The sequence below is a fragment of the Myotis lucifugus genome, unplaced genomic scaffold, assembly GCF_000147115.1.
Source record: "Myotis lucifugus unplaced genomic scaffold, Myoluc2.0 scaffold_651, whole genome shotgun sequence".
Taxonomy (NCBI): Eukaryota; Metazoa; Chordata; class Mammalia; order Chiroptera; family Vespertilionidae; genus Myotis; species Myotis lucifugus.
Window position 1 is genome coordinate 108,631 of NW_005871699.1, and position 19,732 is coordinate 128,362.

A 19,732-nucleotide genomic window follows, 5' to 3' on the forward strand; every position below is an offset into this window, starting at 1 on the left:
CGAGCCTAGCTCAGTTCCCAGACCCGGTAACCTGGCCTGAGTGCGGGGTCTGGGGGCTCTCTGCTTGGGTTCACAAAACGGCCCTACCACATCTAATCGTGCGTGATCTTGAGCAAGTCCCAGATAGTATTCAGTGAATAAACGCATACATCTTAAACTAGGAAAATAGAGCCTAAACTTTGCTAACCCCACATTTAGAAATCATCGGTTCACTCTTGGCATCCAGTAGGCACTCAGAGATGGGAGTTAAAGATCAGCAAGATACCATGCAGTCCCTACTGAGGATAGGTACCCTGGTGCAGGGCTGGGCTCTCTATTCTAAAACTTGGAAATACTGTATCACTCAAATAGATCCAATTCCACAATACATAGTAATTTTTAAAGAAGACAGTGGTGAGATGAGAGGAGCCATCCTACGAAGAGCAGAACTACTAAAATGTAATCATTTTATATTCCACCTCCTCTTAGTTTTTCTAAACTCCCAAGGGCCAAGAACCACCATAATCAGTGTCAGGTTGGGGATCTCTTAAATTGGTACCAAGGAAGTAACATGGGTCAAATGGAAGTCATCTTTGTCTTGAAAAGATTTTTTCATGGAAGAGCTTCCTTCTTTAGTCTTCCTCACAAGGTAGCCAAACAGCTACTGACTTTACATGCATTTCCACTGAATCCTCACAACCCTAGGTTTGTTTTCACTTTATAGTTCAATAAAATTAGAGCTTTGAAGAGTGTCACACACTTGGTTAGAAAGAGAAGCTACTAACCAAGCAGACAAAGGGATGGACCCTGGTTCTCCACCAACTGAAAGTCTGTTTTGCATCCCGCAGGTGGGGCTGTGGTTGAGCATAGACCTATAGAGGTCGGGATTCTGATCCCCAGTAGGAGTCATAGGGAGGCAACCAATGATTTTCATCATTTGTTTCTCTCTCTCCCTCTCTGAAATCAATATATAGTAGTATATACTAGAGGCCCGATGCATGAAATTTGTGCAAGAGTAGGCCTTCATGGCCCCGCCCCCTACCCACCGGTCATTAGGGAAGGTTGTCAACACTACCCTCCCCACCACCCCCCAACGCCAGGTCTAATTAGCTCTTTATTATATAGGATATATACGTCTTCTTTTCAGTAAGAGGAACAGAAAATCCCTTGTTCTCATACACTTCCCAATTATTTTTTCACCAGATATATTCCTTCAAAGCATGTGCATTTTTTGAAAAAGTGTTCGTCTTCCTCGGACCAGTTCAAGCCTCAGTCATTCTTGGCTGGTTGTGATCAAGGGGTATCACTGACACTTCAGATGCATCTGGAAGTGCATCTCATCACCAACATGCACTTTATTTTTGAGCACTCCCAATCACACTGGCAATATTTTTGCCATTTAGTCAAGTTTCAGATGCAGTTTTATATTGAAAAACGATGTTTAAATACAGATCAGTAAGAAAAAAAATTAAAAGAACATTTATGTAGGAAGCCTCTTTCTTGACATAAGAACAGGAGTTCCAGATTAACCATGTCATTGTTTTATTGTCACAATGGGTTTTTTCTCAAGCTCCTTTGAAATTACACATACTTATAAATATATCCCTCTACATTAAAGCTACTTCCCAAACCACAAAGACTCCACTTACCATTATTTCTATGGACACATTTCATTTTCTTATTTTGTCCAGTATACAAAAATCCCACCTTTTTGTCAGCAGTTAAAAAAGAGAACCTAAAGGTATTCAAATGACTTTCTACCAAGTCACCAAAGGAAAGTCACCAATATTCAAAACTTTTTAAAGCAATAAAAATTTCTCTGTTCCAAAGCATATTTACAGACTGAAATTCAAACTCTACATCGCCATTAATATAATTATACAAGAGCATATAAAGCTCTAGGAAAGAGAAAGTATTTCATTACAAAATATTTGTGATCAAGAAAATATTACTTGCCTTTAAATAAAAAATAGGAAAAGTGGCAGAAAAATAAATAAGTTTAAAGATGTACATTTTCACAAGTAACAAAAAAGTACACAAATAAGTAATGAAGCTAAATATACATGAGCTTCAAAATGAATCCAGCAGTGCCTGCACAAATTTGCTATAAAGCAAGGTTGTTTAGATTCTTCTTTCTGTGTTTAGTTATAAAAAAAAAAAAAAAAAAAAAAAAGACAGAGGAGGATTTCACTGAGCTGAATCCATGATACAAATAGCCAGTTGAAAAGAGTATATATGTAACCTTGGCCAACTGTTCCTAGCAAAATCACCCCACAAATAACCTAAAATATACCCCACCCTCCCCAAGAAATTTTCAAAATGAGAACTGGTCTACTGATACTGGTAATAATACAAAAATCCATGTTAATATTCCACTACAAACGAGTCATTCCAGTTCAAACAGTACTCTTGGGAGCTTCAGGGTAAACTCTTTGCTTGCTGTTTTATAAAAGTCCAACCTCCACTTTCAGTCAATGTGAATTACTTTTACCTGGAACTCCCATTTTTCTTTTAAATCCATTTTTACACTCACATGTATATGAGTTGGCTGATTCTATTTCCCTAAATCCCCTAGCTCTTCCCTCCAGGCTTTTATTGGTCTCTGAAGCCCCTGGAGATCTCCCTCTCTCAGCATTTGGGACCAGCCCTGGCCATCTCCCCACTGTCCTCCTACCTTCTCTGCACCCCACTAAACCCGAACACACAAACAGTTACAGCAGAGGTAAACATTGTATCCAAAATAAACTTTCTGAAGACTATAAATAGTGTTCTAGAGGATTTTCACTGATCAGCAAAATCCTATGAGTATGGCTCTGACCAAAACCTATGTTTTAAAATGCAATCTGTTAAAACAGGCTGTTGCTGATATTAGAAATTTCACAATAATTATGTCCAAAAGCTGTAACACACACAAAAAGTATACATTAAACAAACAAGCCAAGCCTTGAACACTTATCAACTCCATTATAAAATATTGCACATGATATTCAGTCTTTTCCTTTGTCTATATGGGAGCAAAAGAAAAAAAAGCATGTCTGTTCAGACACTAGAGTAAGTCTAACTTGAAATAAGCTGCCGGAGGCAGGTACTCTATGCTCTAGTTAGATGTGAAGCTCAAACAGTATGAGCCCTGGCACTGAAGGGCAGGATGGGGAGGCATGTTCATCTCAATCGCAAATCCTTGCAATCAAAGGGGACTGGTCTGGCAGGTACAACACTGGTGGGGAGCCCACACTACTTGAAGGACTTCGGAAATGCGTGTCAAAGGAGCTCGGTGTAATCCCAACTTCACCTTTCAAAAAGTCATCATCTTCATCTTCCACCACCTCCTGTCAGGAGAACAGAGATTATCAATAAGATCGCAAGTGGTTTGAAAAGCTTCCAAGAATTCCTTTCCTCAGGAATGTGCTACTTCTGGGAAGGTAAAGTGTGGGAAACTGATATAGGGTTAAGCCTCGAACTGGCCTGCTGGCAAAGTCACAAACAAGTCCTAGCATTAGAGGGCACATTCCTCTTAGCATAATTAGGCTTGACCTTATAACACTCCCTAGATCTTATCTGGGAAGCTAATGGGATGAGGAAGTGCAGGAAGTGTAACCATGGTCAAAACAAGTGAAACTCACAAGAACTGTGTAACTATGGTAATCACTACCTTGTTTACCTCTCACTATAAAAGCTTGGTGAGGCCTGAGCACAGTGGAAGTCCTTCTCCCTGAGTTGGACTTGCTCGCCTGGTCCCCCATATTCCCAAATTATCTTGTGTCTTTTCTATTTCATTTGTGTGCGGCTCCGCTTCCAGACCCGAACCCTGAACCACGCAGGACGTGGAGGGAAACACGACAGTAAAGAAAACATCGTAATTCAAAAGCTTCCTCTGACCCTGGCCAGTCTGGCCCAATGGACAGAGCGTCAGTGAAAGGTCCCTGGTTTGATTCTGGTCAAGAGCATGCATCTCGGTTGCAGGTTCCTCTCTGGCCTGGGCCTGGTCAGGGCACATGCAGGAGACAACCAATCAATGTGTTTCTCTCACATGATGTTTCTCTGTTTTTCCCTCTCTCTTCTATTCTCTCTAAAATCAATGGAAAAATATCCTCAGGCAAGGATTAACAACAACAAAAAAAGCTTCCTCTGATGTACACTTCTCAATTGCTCAGCACATGCTGTCACTATTTGTTTAAAGTCAGATTTTTTAACAGATTTTAAGCTCAAGAGGGCAGGTAACATGTCATTCTTGCTCACTATTATAACTTTTGTATCTAACACAATGTGAATGAATGAATGGAGGCCTCAAACACAAAATATGAGAAAAAATAATAAAATGAGCTTTCCAATGATTCCTTATGAGACAGGCACATAAAGTTGACCTTCAGTGGGGAAATAAATTTGCTACACAAAAAAAGAACAGTGACATTACTTATTATTGAATTCTAATTTTCTCCCTCCCTCACTTCCATCTGACATGCACTGGAAGGTATGCTGCAGGCCTGAATCTTTACCACTTACAAAGAGCTACAAAATTAATGTTAACCTCTACACAATTAGGGTGTTGCTTATAATATCAACATAGTATATTTGCCATTGTTACTTGGTGGTAATGATCAAGTGGTAAAGATCTAAATTTATTTTTTAATTAACCTTCACTCCCCAAAGTCAATGTATGAAGTGTTTGGTTTAAATAATTCATCAGCCCTAACCGGTTTGGCTCAGTGGATAGAGCATCGGCCTGCGGACTGAAAGGTCCCAGGTTTGATTCTGGTCAAGGGCATGTACCTTGGTTGCGGGCACATCCCCAGTAGGGGGTGTGCAAGAGGTAGCTGGTCGATGTTTCTCTCTCATCGATGTTTCTAACTTTCTATCCCTCTCCCTTCCTCTCTGTAAAAAATCAAAATATATTAAGAAAACAAAAAAACAAAACACACCAAAAACTCTTTTCATAAGAACATATCCTGAGCTTGGAATTTTGCAAAGGCAGAATAAAATGTCCTATTTAAAAAAAAAAAAAGTTTTTATTGATTTCAGAGAGAGGAAGGTAGAGAGAGAGACAGCAACATCAATGATGAGAGAGAATCATCGATGGCCACCTCCCGCATGCCCCCCCACCAGGGACTGAGACCGCAACCCGGGCATGTGTCCTGATTGGGTATGTGCTTCTGGCTCATGGGTTGACACTCAACCACTGAGCAACACCGGCTGGCCAAAATGTCCTATTTTTCAGTGTAACATTCTTATTTACTATTTGACTGTGATCTGTAACCACACAGGAGATCCCCAAAAAGCATGCCGAATCACAAATTTACCTTGTTAATGGGTTTCTTAAACTCCTGAAGCTCGTCTGCACTTACGTCTTCCCATATCTGATAAATTGGATCAATGAATTTCTTCGACCTGTCAACAAAGATATTTCACAAATCAAGTTAAATACTACAGTGAAGGTCAGAACATATTTAGCTCTTCTTTCACAAGACCTAGTACCCGAAATAAAGTAAAAATTATGGCTCAAATAATAAGTGTCAAAAAAATACTCTATATAAGAACTGTAACTAATGTGGCCTCTTCTTTGTAAGAGTTCATCAACTCATACAGATGGAGTATCTTTCTTTCTTTCTTTATCAAGTGTAATTGTTTCTCAAGTATAATTGTTTCTCAACTTTGCACAGGCTAACAATGAGTTATAATGTGTCCAAATGGAAAGAAAATTATATTATTCTGGAACTTCCTTTTTTATATTCTTATAGCAATTTACTAAAAATAAGTCTGGGGAAAAGGCCTATCTGGCCCGGGCTGGTGTGACTCAGTGATTAGAGCATCAGCCCACGCACCAAAGAGTAGCAGGCTCAATTCCCGGTCAAGGGCACATACCTGGGTTGCAAGTTCAATCCCTGGGCTGGGTTGGAAAAGCAATCAATTGATATCTCTCTCTCTCTCTCTCTCTCTCTCTCTCTCTCTCTCTCTCTCTCTCTCTGCCCCCTGTTCCACTCTAATAACCAATGGAAAAAATATCCTCAGATAAGGGTAAACAATAAAGCAAAAATTCTGCTTCCTTATACAAATACAAAGTTAAGACTGGCTTGGTGGTTTTCCAGGATTATCCATCAACATAACTCTCTTGGCATTTTTTCAGCCTGTGCAAAGTATGTGGTCTCTAGAGGAAAAAAACAAGTCACTGGCAGAAAATTATGGGCCATGAAAAGACAGCATCCTCCCTACTGGGACACCTTATATGTTTAAACCAACAGGATTAAAGGAAAACAAAAATAAACCAAAAACCCTTGTTGTCAACCTGGGTTCCTAATGGGGCAAAGATCTGCAAACCTTAGTGTGCCTATGACACTCAGCAGTCTCTAACAGGCATTCTCTGCTTGGCCTGTGAAACATGTGCAAGGTGACCATGGCTTTACAAACGGCTAGAAATGGCCGGCCACGTATGACAAAGAAACTCTACATCCCAATCTTGGAAAAAGCAAATACACAATGCATTTAAATTCACACTGATAGGCTGACTGTGTTAAGAGTACCTACCTCTTAAGCACACAAGGATCGAAGGGGAAGAAGGTGTCAAGTGGGTTTGTGCAGGTTTGCACCGAGTCCCCTCCAGCTGTACTTCTTATAACTGGTAGCATCTGGCGATTGTTCCTCTCAATGATAGTGTAGCAGAAGACTAGCTGGTATTTACTATGGAACAAGAAAAACAACAGAGGCCTTAGCATGCTGGAATTACTCTGCATGAACATGCCTGTTCGTGCGTGATAACTATACTGACCACACAGATACTGCCGAACATAAGAAGTGCAAGAAAAAAAGAACATAAAGCAGAAAGTGATGCTTTTAAGGAAAACTTTCCTAGTTTGCAAAGTATATAGCTGTCTTTACTTATTTATTTTTATTGTTTGTAAGAGAATTAGGGGTTGGTAAAAGGGGATTCAGTATTTACTAATAGGAGATAGTATTTGATGATACGGAAACTTGATTTTGAAGAAATTAGAACAGTAGTGAAAGAGATGACTAAGTCACAATCTCAGAAAATGGTAAAGAAAGGAATAGGCATAGTGAATAAAAACAGTTAAATATATTGAAGAACTCGTGATAAAAAAAAACAACAAGACCACTGTATTGTCAGTTCTGGTTACCGCCATATGACTTGGCAACTTGAATCATTATCAGATGGATTCTCTGAGATAAGGATTTAGCTCACATCTGCTACCCTCTACCTCCTACCCTCCTATCCACAGTATTCATTCAGGTCATCTCTGATTCTCAGGTCACTATTGTAATGCTAAGTGACATACATTTATTTCTGTCCTAGTAGCCAAGGATCACATTCGACTCTCTACTCCTGGTGGGAGGGTAAATTGGCAAAACGATGCTGGAATACCGTGTGCAATATCTGGTCAAGTTCACAATGTGCATCTCCTACAACCCAGCAGCTGCATGTCTGGGTGACAGGAAGCATGTGCCTTTGCACCAGCACACACATAGAGCCATGTCTCTAAGCTGCTGTTACTGATACTGAAAAAGTAACAGCTTAACAACAAGGACTCAATTTTAAAAAATCAATAGAACATTACACAGATGTATGAGTTGACAATGAATCTTAAAACCATCAAGTAAGCAAAAGCAGGAGCTACAGATGATACATAAATTCCTGGACACAGAACTTTATTTCAATCTCTTCTCTTAGCACATTGCGTACCACACAGAAATCTCTAAGACATACGCCAGGGACCGCACGTTTTTGGGCAAACTGCACGTTATTTAAATCATCATAATGCACTTTAGGTGTTGTTTTTCAATAATTGTAACATTTTTATTTACAAAAACAATTAAACAATTAAACAATTAAAGTTCCTAGTACTTTTTTAACGTATGGTACTGCGTAAAACATTTTCCTCTATGAAGAGGGATCAAACAAAATTTACCTAAGTATCTAGATTCGCTCCTTTTTCCATGGGCGTGAAAAACGAGAACACTCGTGAGCGGTCCTTAACAGATGGCGCGTGAAACAGGAGAAAACTCCTGAGCGGTACGAAATGTGTTAGCATCACACCTCACTCTTAATAACCTCTACTGCTAATTCCAACCCAAATCTAGAGCCTCTCTGACCACGGCAATCCATACTCCCTACCATGAGAATATTCTAGGGCAGTGATGGTGAACCTTTTGAGCTCGGCGTGTCAGCATTTTGAAAAACCCTAACTTAACTCTGGTGCCGTGTCACATATAGAAATTTTTTGATATTTGCAACAATAGTAAAGCAAAGATTTATATTTTTGATATTTATTTTATATATTTAAATGCCATTTAACAAAGAAAAATCAACCAAAAAAATGAGTTCGCGTGTCACCTCTGACAGGCGTGTCATAGGTTCGCCATCACTGTTCTAGGGGGCAGCTGCTGCTGCTTTGCTTCATCTGTCCTTACCCTTCCTGCTTTCCCAGGAACTTTCACCTACTAAACATTATTCCTTGTTGGTCTCTTTACTTCTTTTAATTCTTTATCATTTTTGAGATCTCAGGAGAAAGAAAACCTCGAACTAGATATCCAGCAAAGGAAAATAAGATTGCTGAATGAGAGCAGTAAGTTGTCTAAAAGGACTGAGGGATGAATTCTTTTTCTTATAATAGCAGAGACTCTTATCTGTTGAAGATTTTAAGCTACGATCCTGTCCTGAATATGCTGATTAAATGCCCAAGGTCTCCAATTCAGTGTTTATATGAAGCAGAATAATTCAGTAAATGCTTACTTACAAAGGAGCCAGACTGCTTGCATTCAAATCTTAGCTCTGCCCCCGTCTAGCTCTGACTTCACAGAAGTAATTTAATCTCTCTGTGCCTCCATCTTCCTATTTGTAAACAGGTTAATATTATACTCATAGGATTGTGTGAAGTTTCAGTAAGTTCTAGGTAAAGCACATAAAACTGTACCAGGCACACAATAAACTTATGCATTAGCTGTAGCTACAAGGCCTGAGATAATACAGTCCCTCACTAAACCAGTCCCCTATTGTTGGAGATTTATCTCATGTCCAGTCTATTTTTATTACTATTATAAGAGTCAGTCTAGCCCTGACTGGTTTGGCTCAGTGGATAGAGCGTCGGCCTGCGGACTGAAGGGTCCTGGGTCTGATTCCAGTCAAGGGCATGTACCTTGGTTACGGGCACATCTCCAGTAGGGAGTGTGCAGGAGACAGCTGATCGATGTTTCTCTCTCATCGATGTTTCTGGCTCTCTATTCCTCTCCCTTCCTCTCTGTAAAAAATCAATAAAATATACTTTAAAAAAAAAAGTCAGTCTAATAAACATCTTTGGTTTCTACCTCTCAGGTTACTAGTTCTTATGTATTTCAAAGTGTCTAGGCTTCTGCTCAATTATCCTCTCTGCATAAAAATTAGTAGCAATTTCCAATGCCACCAAAGTATAAAACAATAGGTGCACAACAGTGTTTCCTGCAAGTATTGGGTTACTGGTTTTTAAATGTGTTTTTTTTTTAACTAATCTTATTGAATAGTTTCACAGAAATTTACAGAGAGGAAGGGAGAGGGATAGAGAGTTAGAAACATCGATGAGCGAGAAACATTGATCAGCTGCCTCCTGCACACACCCCACTGAGGATGTGCCCGCAGCCAAGGTACATGCCCTTGACCGGAATCGAACCTGGGACCCTTCCGTCTGCAGGCCGACGCTCTATCCACTGAGCCAAACCGGTTACGGCAGTTTCACAGAAATTTAATGGAATTTTATAATACCAATCTATAATAATAAAAGGGTAATATGCTAATTAGACCAGAGGTCTTTCAGGACAAAGCTGGGGCCAGAGCGAAGCCGCCCAGGTCCCAGGTGCCTGCCGGTGGCTGGAGGAAGCCCGGGTCCTGGTGCCAGCAGCGGGGTGGGGGAGGCCTACTCTTGCATGAATTTTCATGCATCGGGCCTCTAGTGCTAATATAAATTTACTTGTAAATAACTTCCACCAATAAAGTACAAATGTCAAAACAACAATGAGGTACCATCTCACACCTGTCAGAATGGCTATCATCAACAAATCAACAAACAACAAGTGCTGGAGAGGATGCGGAGAAAAAGGAACACTCGTGCACTGCTGGTGGGAATGCAGACTGATGCAGCCACTATGGAAGACAGTATGAAGTTTCCTCAAAAAGTTAAAAATGAAACTCCCATTTGACCCATTGATCCCACTGCTAGGAATATATCCCAAGAAATCAGAAACACCAATCAGAAAGGATACATGCATCCCTATGTTCATAGCAGCACAATTCACCATAGCTAAGATTTGGAAACAGCCTAAGTGTCCATCAGCAGATGAGTGGATTAAAAAACAGTGGTACATCTACACAATGGAATACTATGCTGCTGTAAAAAAGGAATCCTTACCATTTGCAACAGCATGGATGGAACTGGAGAGCATTATGCTAAGTGAAATAAGCCAGTCAATGAAAGAAAAATACCACATGACCTCACTCATTTATGGATAATAAAGACCATTATAAAATGATGAACAAAAATAGATACAGAGGCAGAGCAGCATCGAACAGACCGTCAAACTACAGCAGGAAGGCCGGGGAGGGTTGCGGGGGGTGGTAAGAGATCAACTAAAGGACTTGTATGCATGCATATAAGCATAACCAATGGACACAAGACACTGGGGGGTAGGGGAGGCTAGGGGAAGGTCAAGGGGGAAAAAAGGAAGACATATGTAATACTCTTTGTAATACTTTAAGCAATAAAACAAAATTAAAAATAAAATAAATAAAGTACAAATAACTTACCTTGTAATTGCAGCAAAAAAGTTAACTACCGAGGGCAGACAAATCTTCAGAGGATTTAGTTGACTCATCACTATACGTTCAAAATTCAGACTTTGAAGGTACATCAAACCTTTGATTAAAAACAAAAAATAATGTTAAAAGTTACAAAAACAACAGTCTTAAAACAGCACAGATTTTTTTCACGGGTTAAAAAAATGACTTAAACGTTAGTTGTGAAATTGCTTTAAATAAAGGTCCATGTAGCCCGGCCGGCATGGCTCAGTGGTTGAGCATTGACCTATGAACCAGGTCAGGGCACATGCCCAGGGTGTGGGTTTGATCCCCATCACTGATGTCTCTCTCTCTCTCCCTCTCTCTCTCCCTTCCTCCCTCCCTCCCTCTCTCAAATCAATAATAAAAATATATTTTAAAATAAATAAATAAAACAAATAAAGGTCCATGTAGATAGTCATACAATGTGGAGCCCAGAAGAATGTCATTAGGCTTAAGCACATTCATTTATGACTCAGACAACTTTTCTAAAGAAAACTGTTTATTATTATTATTCTTTTTTTTAATCCTCACCCTAGGATATTTTTTCCCATTGATTTCTAGAAATATTGAGGGGGGCGGGGGGGAAAGAAACATCAATGTGAGACACATCTATTAGTTGCTGACTAGCTGCCTCCTGTATGCGCTTCTACCAGGGCTGGGAACCTGCAAACAAAGTATGTGCCCGTGACCCGGAATTGAACTCAACCCTTCGGTCTGCAAATTGACACTAACCACTGAGCAACTGGCCAGGGCTGTTTATTCTTTTAAAGACCCAGGACTTCAAAGTAAGCACACATTCCTATTGGGCTATAAGCTTGTATGGCAACTTGAAATTCACAGATATGTAAGCACAGCATATGCTGAGTTTAAAGACCATATGATTTGATTTCAGCTAACAATCATGAAATCATTAAAAAGTTCTGGCAACACGGTGAGTCTCCAATCCCTGTAGAGTGTGGAAATTTCTCCTTCCTGAATTCCATATATTGTGTGTGTGTGTGTGTGTGTGTGTGTGTGTATAGTCAATCTGACATGCAATCAAAAAACAATCTTGTAAGATGTGCATGTCTTAAATTACTAGTAAAATTGACCATGTTTTTGAACGTGCATTAGTTGTATTACACATTATGTTTTCAAAAACAAGAAAACTATGGATGTAGAAGGAAAAATTGTATTTCACTGTCCTGAATCTAATAAATATACTTCTCTCCTGTATTAGTAAAAGAAAGATACCATACCTATTTTAAGAGGCAAGCAAACAAACTTGTGCTTAAGTATATTTTGTTAGAAGGTTCTCTGATGTATATCTTGATAAAAATTACTAAAAATGGGATGTCAGGTTTGCCCCGATATACCAAGGTTGAAGGTTTGGTCCCTGGTCAGGGCATATACAAGAATCAACCAATGAATGCATAAATAAATAGAACAACAGATTGATGTTTCTATCTCAAATCAATCAGTCAATCAAAAACTTTTTAATAAGATGTTATGGCTTACAAGAAATACTCTTTAACCAAAAATCTTACCACTTATTCACACAAAAAAACAGAGATTTTACTTACCTTGTGATAAAGCCGTGTCCTATCACTAGTTCATACAATTAATTTTTAAACCCCACATCTTTTCAGAAGTATTCAAGATGTAAGTAAATATATATAATGCGCACACACACAACACAACACATACAAGTTCCCGTTTAGAGCTGTGGTTCTCAACTCAAGGCAATTGTGCCCCTAGAGGACATCTGGCAGTGTCGAGAGTTTTGTCACAAAAGAGGACAGGATGGGGAGGGGTGCTAGTGCCATCTAGTGGGTAGAAGGTGAGGAGGCAGCTGCTAACCATTCTACAATGCAAAGGCAGCCTCCACAACACAAAATTATCCAGCCCAAATATAAGTGCAGAGCTTAAGAAACTCGGTTTTAGAGGAAACAGACTATTAAACCATTTGAATTATTCATGACAGTAAAACAAAAAATTTAAATTGTTTTGTTTAACTGATATCGCTATCCGGGACTGTCTTCAACTAAAATTTAAAACAACCCGCCGAAACCGGTTTGGCTCAGTGGATAGAGCATCGGCCTGCGGACTGAAGGGTCCCAGGTTCGATTCCGGTCAAGGGCATGTACCTTGGTTGCGGGCACATCCCCAGTGGGAGATGTGCAGGAGACAGCTGATCGGTGTTTCTCTCTCATCAATGTTTCTAACTCTCTACCTCTCTCCCTTCCTCTCTGTGGAAAATCAATAAAATATATTAAAAAAAAAATAAAAATAAAAAAAATAAAACAACCCCAACAAAACAAAACAAGCTTCTGGTAGATTTAAATAATAAACCCTTAGAAATTAAAATAATAAACCCTTAGAAATTAGCAAAATTGAAAAGCAGTAAATTTACCCGTCTTTAAATAAAGGTGCATAATCATTATGACCACAGCTTTACAGCCATCCTCACCTGGTTTCAATTTCTAATCCTGCCAATAAATTACTTCCCTGTGCTTTGGTGTCTTCTGTGAAGTGGAATGACACCTGTCCTTCACTGGGCCTTCACAGGGACAAGGAGGTGCGCAGGAAGCTCTGAGCATGGTGCTGGCCCAGTGCAAGTGCTTGGCCTCACCTCTGAAGAAGAGCCGCTTGACATCTGACATTACTCTCGATGCCACCCTCTAAAGCAGAGGTTCTCAACCTCAAATCCATCAACTATTAAGAGGAGGCTTAAGGAGGTGTTAGGGGCTTATATGCTGCTTGAAATAATTTGTAAAAGTTTGTGTGCATGTGCAGTTTTCTGACACCAGCATTTTCAACAATATTCAAAAAAGTAACAAATCTGCATTCTAAAGGGTGACTAGTACACAGGAAAATCCAGTTCACATCCATCAATCCCACATCACTGACCTTCCTTCAGGTTTCCACTTAAAAGCTGCTTGTGTCTAAAAACACAAGTGTAGAACACAGCTTGGCAGGCTGAGTAAAATGGTCCATGTAGAGCAACATCACAAAATGCCTTTGTTCCTGAATCCTGGTTATTAAGGTATATGTGCAGCCAATTAACCAAAAGATCTAGGCATGATTTTACAGTACTAGAGAGAAGAAAAATTCAAGTCAAATCCACTGGCTTCATAAAAAAAAACAACTAGTGATAGAAAATACAATGCCTCTCAATGCAAACTAAGAAAAGTCAATCCATAGGCTTCTTTATATATTAGCCAGGGGCACAGAGGAGAAGCAAACGAAGGAAATGCAGGATGGGGGTGGGGGGACATTCGGCAGGCCCTAAGAACCCTGGAAGTCCCAAGGGATGGGATGGAAACCAGTTTCTCATTATCAACACAGAAAAGCTTCTCCAATGCCCCCTCCACCGCCCCCCCTTCCCCCCAGCCCTCTTAGAGAGATTTGACCAAAGAATAGAGGGTGTTTACTAACAGCTTATAAAGGAAAGAGAAAGTCTGGATGATTTCACCATTCCCTATGGGGTTCTAATGAAGCCCTGTGTCAACAATTTAGGACAGAATGACCAAATAGCTGTAGTTGTTGAGGAAGGGTCTCTAACAGCATCCTTGCCCAAAGGTATCTTCCTGGATCACTGGAAGAAATAGGCTTAGAGCTGGCCTCCTTCATAGATTTTTCTGTTACCTTTACAAGGATTTTTTCTTCAGCTTTAACAGACATAATTGATTCAGAATGCAAATGAAAAAATGACAAACCTATAAAAAGAATCAAAATAGTATACAACACTGCACACTATCCATGGAGACAAATGGATCTTCATGTTCAAGTACAGCCATACTAAACAGAGAGCTTTACATATGAGGTTTTACATATAAAAAAGGAAATATTTTATTTGGAAACTGCCTCTTGGAAATATAAACATTTTGCAGGAGTGGGGGAACAGATTTTTTCACTTTAAAGAGAGACCAAAAATGTAAGGCAGATATTTCTCTGACTTAAGAGAATGCTCTAATCTTTTAAAGCATGATATAATAAAAAACACTTGGAAAAATTAGGTTACTTACATAAGAGGAATAAATTTAGCTCTTGCCAAAAGGCTTCCAATATAATTTGCAGCAGCTTGCCTGATGATGGCAGGATTATTCGGATCCTGCAATTTCTTCCAGAGATGTTCCAAAAATGCTTCTGCGAATCCCTATAACAAAAGAAGGTGTTGGTCTGATCTTTTTGAATGCTTACAATATTCTAGCTATCAGAATCCTAAGATTTTAACTCACCAATGTGGGAAAGTTCTAGTACCTCAGTTATATCGCTAGATAAATAATGAATACTGTTGGCATGGTTATTTTTAAAACACCTTGAGATAATATTAAAAACCAAAAGGTCCCCAAGCATTAAATAATCCAATGGATCCCAAAACAAGCTAAGCATCAAAATCAACCTAACAGATTCAGTAGGTTTCTGACAGGGATTTGCAATCACCTATTTTAAAAGCTCTACAAAGTGATCCTGACTTTTGGCAAGAACTGGAAAACAGCAATAATGCACATGCACATGGAAACCCCTTCTGCAGGACCTTTCAGAGTCCAAAGTAACCTTCCAGTGTTTGACTGCATGTATTAAACTTCACCAGTATGTGCAGTCACTTGACTAATTATGCTAATCACAGAAAAAGACTGAGTAAGCTCCTTTTTAACAAAGGATGCAACCTCCAATTTCTTCCATATAGCTCTTTTCAAAAACTATTAACCTCTACTTTGACACAGACTGACTTTAACCTTCTTACCCATGACAATACCCTGCTGATGATTGTTCTAGAAAGCTACAAAATAATTGCAAATGAGTAGAATCTTCCATTTTTTTTTTCCAAAATAGAAAACCTAACCCTAAAGTTGTAAAATATAGATTAAAGAGTTGGTTGGGGCTACACAGGATCAACTAAGAGAGACTAAAATAAATAAATAAATAAATAAAGTTAAATATCCCATCTGAGATTTTAATCAAGGCTGGACTTGAAGGGAAGCACACCACCTAGTGGACCAAAGGCAGGATGATGTTTTCAGAGCACTTGGCTGAGCTGGAAGGCAGCAATAACAATGCCCTCTGCTCTGCTCTTTTCCACACATTTAAGGGCATGTACTTTATTAACGGTACTAGTAAAATGAACCCACAAAAAAGAAACACCTCATGATCTCCCTTCCCTACTCCCTCCACCCCCCAGTTATTAAGGGAAAACGTGGGCAAGAATAAAATAAGCTATGGTAATGTTAATGACATACTCACCAATTTAAAGCTACAGAGATAAAACATGAAAAACTGAACATGGCAGGAGGCATGGGTGGGCAACAGGAGTTTGTCAAAAATAATTATGAGCTCTCGATATAAATCCTTCGTTTTGTTGATATCAATCTTACCTACAGAGAAAATATGGCATTTCAGTTTTATGAATACATTATTTTCAAGCTGTCAATTTCATTTACCAAATTTTATTAAGAAAAAAATACCATTAAGAAATACATCATCCATTAAGCTATGATTAAAACAAAATGACATTTTTGTTTTGCACAGATTTTCCTTCTCAAGTGCAATAACCCAGCTCTGGCAGGAAGCAGGCCCTCACCTCACACATACTGCTCTGAAGCCACAATGTGAACCCTTCTAAAGGGCAATTTTACAATTCATGGGGCAGAAGTCCTTTATTCCAGTAATTCTACTGCTAGGAACATATTAAAGCAAATGACTATGATAATGTACAAAAATGTTCATTACACTGTTATTCGTATTAACATAAAAAGAGTGGGGGTAAAAGAGATCAGTTAAATCTCTATGATCAATAGCAACTATTTTAAAAGAACAGGGAATGGTATGAGAAAAGGTTCACAATAGGAGAGAAGGGCAGATTATTATGAAATAATACATATAGTGTGACCCCCAAAGCCATCGAAAAAAATATTCATATATATACACAAAGAAAAAAGCATTTATCAAAATGCTTATAAGTTTTTTGAATACTAGGAATGTGGCCATTTAAAATGCCTTTTAAAAATCCTTTCCTATAGTTTCCAAATTTTCTCTAATCTACATGTATTATTTTTATAACAGTAAAAAGTTAAAACAGTAAATTAGTCAACTCAGATTCAAGTCTTATTCTGAGTGGCTGAGTTTCACTCTTAAATCTAAATAATGAGAATGAAAAATAATTCTGTTTTTACAGCAAAGCCTCTAGACCAGCCGTGGGCAAACTACGGCCCGCGGGCCGGATCCAGCCCATTTGAAATGAATAAAACAACAACAAAAAAAAAGACCGTACCCTTTTATGTAATGATGTTTACTTCCCTCTAACTCAGTATGTAACAACAAGCACCATATATCAATGTCTACTATACCATTCTTAAATGTCTTGAACAATTTGAGAGTACTCTGATCTCCACGTAAAATTGACTAAGTGCCAATATATCATCTTTGTTTTTTAATGTGCCTCAGGCATGAAACAGCTCTGGCCACCAAGACAGGCATCAAGCTAGGATGAACTAAGGACTGCATGTCTGCTCTGCCCCTGATTGATATAAGAGCAACACCACCAATCAGGTGTCTCCTTGCCCATTGCCAGGGGGTGCCATATATAATCTTTTAACACAACAGTCAGTGAAAAGATCAAGGGCTTTGAAGGCATATAACTGAGCCTGAATCCCAGTGACAACATTTCCAAGCTGTTATAATGGCAAGTAACTTCATCTCTCTAAACCTTCTTTTCCTCATATTCAAAATAGTGATTTATACAGGATTTCTAACAGCACAGAGCCAGGTGCACAGTAGGTGTTCAATAAACAGTAGCTATTGTGACTATTATAGGTTGTTACCATCTACATAGCAGACATCCTTAATGTAGGACAAAAGTAAAGACAGCAGGATGTCCAGGCGTTCAGCGACAGGATGTGACATCTGATTGAGCCTTTCAGGGTCAGCCTTTGTTTCATTTTCAGGTACTTCGTCTTCATCCTTTAAAGATAATGTAAAAGTTGACATTTAAAAATTCAGGAAAAGTAGTTTTGTGAGAAAACTGTTAGAGGCGATTATTTCCTTTAAAAGATAAAACAAAGAAAATACATATATACCATTCCAGGCAGGGGCTCTCAATCAGAGGTGTGAATCAGAACCAATCGTGAAATTCAAAATAAAAGCACAAGTTCAGAGACCAGCCTCTGATGCTCATCTAGAAGACCCTCATAGGGCGTGACCATGCAAACGTCATAGACGCTCCCACCTCCCGGCACCCACTAGGTCCTTCCCCTCTGCCCTTTTCTGCTTCCTCAATCCTTGTCCAAGGACACCCGAATCCCCAACTCAGGCTCTCCTCCCAGTGAACCCAACTTAAGACATTTTCCAGGTAGAGAAATACTGCATTAAGGTATACAACTTATAAAATATAAAAATTACTAGTAAACTGGTATGATATTCTATTTTTCACTCCCTCACCAATAATAATGTGGTCACGAAAACAAACATAAACAGAATGAAAGCGAAGCATGCTTTCCCAAACCAATTAAAACCTTGGAAATAAGCCAACATGTTGCAGTAAGCAACATGGAAGCAAATGACTTCATTTAAGAAATCACTTCCGCCGAACCGGTTTGGCTCAGTGGATAGAGCGTCGGCCTGCGGACTAAAAGGTCCCGGGTTCGATTCCGGTCAAGGGCATGTACCCTGGTTGCGGGCACATCCCCAGTGGGGGGAGTGCGGGAGGCAGCTGATCGATCTCTCTCATCGATGTTTCTAGCTCTCTATCCCTCTCCCTTCTTCTCTGTAAGAAATCAATAAAATATATTAAAAAAAAAAAAAGAAATCACTTCCAAAAAAAAAAAAAAAATCACTTTCAGGTTTGCTGAACTACTGTTTTAAACTAAAGCCTTGAAGGAGATGGTATGCCATTAGCTGTCTCTTCCCTCCCTCTGGACTTATATAGCCAGGTCTGCCTGCTTTTACTAATAAATGCTGACCATATTAAATAGTCCTTCTGTGGCATCTGTTCCACTACCAGTTTGAGCTGCTATTTCCTCAGCATCTTCAATATCCTGCCGGGATGCATTCACCTACATTATAACACAGAAAAAAAGAAAACATTTAAAATACATTATTTGGGAACTGAAAATTCATTTGGTATATATACCTTAAAGGTGTCCAGATTAGCACTGTAACTCTTTACATAATTAAGGTGCAAATCTATAAATTGGTTTGGGTCATAAAGGAATTTACGAGATCATAAATCAAGCTCCTTTTACCATATACTTATATAAAATCAGCATGAACTCTGGTGTATTAGTCTAAATTTGGATAGCTTCAACAAACTCAGTATCTATTCTAACTCATACTATACACAAGGTACTCACGTACATGTTGTATATGTATGAGAAGCATATCATCGATTTACTGAGCAGAAAAACGATGAAATGCAAGTTAAATTTGAATTATGAATATTCATTTTGTTATGTAACCCTTCAAATATCTTTTTAAAATATCATTCAAATCATGCCTTTATTACTACCTAAACATGACCTTCTTTCTAAATGCACTCTAAAATGTTCCGTAAGTATAGACCAGGTAAGACTTTAGAAAGATTATGGATGCAGTTGGGCAGAGGTTAACTCTAAGTGAGCACTGGGGAAGCCTGCCTAACATCCAGCACTTGCTAGACTTGCCTCATTAGAGCCTTCTCCTCCCCTGCTGGATCAATGTTCTCCTCCACCAACTCATCTCTTCAGTCCACAAACCTCAAGTCTCCCCAACGCTAACACACTTGCCTCTCACCCACCTCATCCTTTCTTTACACCACAAACCCTCACTGAGATCTCTTAACCATTTCACTTCCTAACCATCCACATTCTCTAAAATGCAGTCCCCCTCCACTTTGACAAAGCAACAGATTACCCCCCAATCACCAAATCCAAGGACTTCAGCTTTCCTCATTCTCCTTAAAAATGTCAGCTATATTTCATGCTG

At 39.1% G+C, this 19,732-nt stretch overlaps 1 protein-coding gene and 1 pseudogene across 3 annotated transcripts in view; both read right to left on the reverse strand.

The window, feature by feature from the left end:
* Positions 1-1,504: 1,504 nt before the first annotated feature.
* The window catches only part of RRN3 (RRN3 homolog, RNA polymerase I transcription factor), a 34,609-nt gene continuing 16,381 nt past the window's right edge, over positions 1,505-19,732 (reverse strand). For all 3 annotated transcript variants that reach the window (XM_006105215.3, XM_023746283.1, XM_014447405.2), the window contains 9 exons: positions 18,733-18,825; positions 17,596-17,734; positions 16,019-16,149; positions 14,800-14,930; positions 13,682-13,866; positions 10,760-10,868; positions 6,499-6,651; positions 5,277-5,364; positions 1,505-3,308 (listed from right to left, as the gene is read on the reverse strand). In XM_006105215.3, coding sequence (XP_006105277.1) covers positions 3,147-3,308; positions 5,277-5,364; positions 6,499-6,651; positions 10,760-10,868; positions 13,682-13,866; positions 14,800-14,930; positions 16,019-16,149; positions 17,596-17,734; positions 18,733-18,825 — 1,191 coding nt within the window. In that variant the 3' untranslated portion in view covers positions 1,505-3,146. The remainder of the gene's footprint in view (positions 3,309-5,276; positions 5,365-6,498; positions 6,652-10,759; positions 10,869-13,681; positions 13,867-14,799; positions 14,931-16,018; positions 16,150-17,595; positions 17,735-18,732; positions 18,826-19,732) is intronic.
* Positions 17,206-17,350, reverse strand: LOC111823745 (annotated as a pseudogene).